Source organism: Auxenochlorella protothecoides (genome assembly GCF_000733215.1).
Source record: "Auxenochlorella protothecoides strain 0710 unplaced genomic scaffold scaffold54, whole genome shotgun sequence".
Lineage (NCBI taxonomy): Eukaryota > Viridiplantae > Chlorophyta > Trebouxiophyceae > Chlorellales > Chlorellaceae > Auxenochlorella > Auxenochlorella protothecoides.
Genome location: NW_011934258.1, coordinates 713,495 through 715,539, shown reverse-complemented (window position 1 = coordinate 715,539; position 2,045 = coordinate 713,495). Strand labels below are relative to the sequence as shown.

Here is a 2,045-nt window from a genome sequence, read left to right as displayed (position 1 = left end):
CTGAACGACGCCTTTGGAAAGCTGGCCGCGCGCTCGCGGCGGGCCGACCTGCGTGCCGTGCTGAACGACCTGTCTGAGCTGCTCATGGAGCAGGTACCCTTGGAGGGAGGGAGGGCGGCGGGAGGGAGCTCCGCACACTTCTGTGGTTGACAGGGGCTGCCAGGGCCGCACCTCGGCGGAACCCTCGTTCTGCATTGCATCCTGTCGCTGTTTGGTTGGGACCCCTGTCCCCTGTCTTCACGACTGAGGATCCCTCAAGGCCCACGGATGTGGAGGGGTGGGGTAAGGTGTTTGTGTGCCGTTTCCCCCCTTCCCTTCCCCCCCCATCACCCCCCACCTTTTGGGCTCCCACCCCTCCCCCTCTGCAGATTGACCTGTATCGCGACACTCGGGAGTCCATCCAGCTGGCCGCCCGGTGCGGCCTGGCCCTGAAGGACATGCACCTCCCCCTCTGCAGATTGACCTGTATCGCGACACTCGGGAGTCCATCCAGCTGGCCGCCCGGTGCGGCCTGGCCCTGAAGGACATGCAGCCCGCCGCCCGCGAGCGCGCCTTCCAGAGGGAGATGAAGGCGGAGAACAACCTGCACCCAGCCATGCACAGCCCGCAGGGGCACTACCTGGTGGGTGCGCCGCGGGCGCTGGATCGACTCGTTCGAGGCTCTCTGCAGGGGCCATGGGCATTTGTGTGGGTCGACAGGCATGCCGTGGGGGGGGGGGGCGGGGGGGCCCTGCTTCGGGAGACCAAGGCCCGGATGCGGTCCCTGCAGACTGAGCGGCATGGGTACTGGGCTACAGGGGGTCTGGGCTGCAGGGACCCCACAAAGGCTAAGCCGCCCGTCACCCCCCCAAAAAATGACCACCGCAGATGCTGCGCGCCGTCTCCCGTGGGATTGCGCGCCTGCTCCTGGACCCCAAGGACATCCCCACCCGCTGCCCCAGCTTCACCGTGACCTCCGAACTGCTGGCGGCGGTGGTCCTGCGCCCGCTCATGATGTTCTGCCACCCCTAGTGAGTGCAGCTGTTGTGGGAGGGGTCCGAATGTGCCATTCTCTGTATGCGTCAGGGTCCAGTGGCTGAGTGGTTGGGGCCAGGCTGCTTGGTGTCATGGGGCAGAGCCCTCAATCAATGGTGGAAGCCTTCCTCACTTCCTCCCCCATCAACCCCTCCACCGCCGCCCCACCGGCAGCCACGTGAACAAGGTGCGCGCCACCGCCCGTGGAGGCACCCCGGCTTCTTGCTGGACTGGGTTTGTGTGGAGTGATGTCCTGTTATCAACCCCTCTCTCGACATGGCGTCGGCTCATCGTCAGGCGCCGCCCGATGACCGATTGTTTCCGGCTGGCTGCCCTCGCCCCACTCGCCCTCTCCTGAGAATGCGTGCACGGATCTTGTCCTGCCCTATCACCTCCTCATTTCCCCCTTTCTTCCCCCTCCCCCCCCTTCCAGGGTCTCTACGTCCTGCTGTCCGCCACGCAGCCCGGGAAGAAGACGGCGTCCACCCCGCCCCGCGACGGCCAGACCCCCGTCCTCAAGGCGGCACTATCGGCCCACTCCCGCGGCAACTGGGACTTTGAGCAGCGCCTCATGTGGGAACCTTTTTCTTTCTCGAGTGTGTGAGGGGTGGTCCCAGCCCTGCCCATGCATGTGCCATTCCCTTCAGGCTTGTGCGGAGTGCGGCGTGGACAGGCAGGGGCCAGGGGGCAAGAGGGATCGAGTTTTAGGGAACCATAAGCCTTGATCGCAGCCACCCCCGGCATACCCTTTGCCTCACCGACGCCCCATCGACTGCATCGAACAGGTCGAGCGTGGCGCTGGAGGCCAGCGCGGCTCACAGCGCGGAGGGCAGGGAGCGCGGCTCGTCGGCAGGCGCCCCGCGCGCCGCGCCGACGGCCCGCCCCCCGCGCCCGGGCTCGCCGCCGCGCTCGCCCTCCGCGCCGGACCTGCTGGCGGGGTCCCCTTCGCGAGTGGGCATCCCGCCCACCCGCCCGCCCACGCCGGGCGGCGGCGGGGGCCTGGAGTGTCGCGCCCCGCGTCCGAGCCCAAC

At 68.0% G+C, this 2,045-nt stretch overlaps 1 protein-coding gene across 1 annotated transcript in view; it reads left to right on the top strand.

Moving 5' to 3' along the window:
- Positions 1-2,045, top strand: part of F751_4880 (hypothetical protein) — a gene marked incomplete at both ends in the record, with an annotated part of 8,553 nt that overhangs the window by 2,350 nt on the left and 4,158 nt on the right. Inside the window, 4 exons of the mRNA XM_011400981.1 lie at positions 458-622; positions 868-1,010; positions 1,189-1,201; positions 1,448-1,587. Coding sequence (XP_011399283.1) covers positions 458-622; positions 868-1,010; positions 1,189-1,201; positions 1,448-1,587 — 461 coding nt within the window. The remainder of the gene's footprint in view (positions 1-457; positions 623-867; positions 1,011-1,188; positions 1,202-1,447; positions 1,588-2,045) is intronic.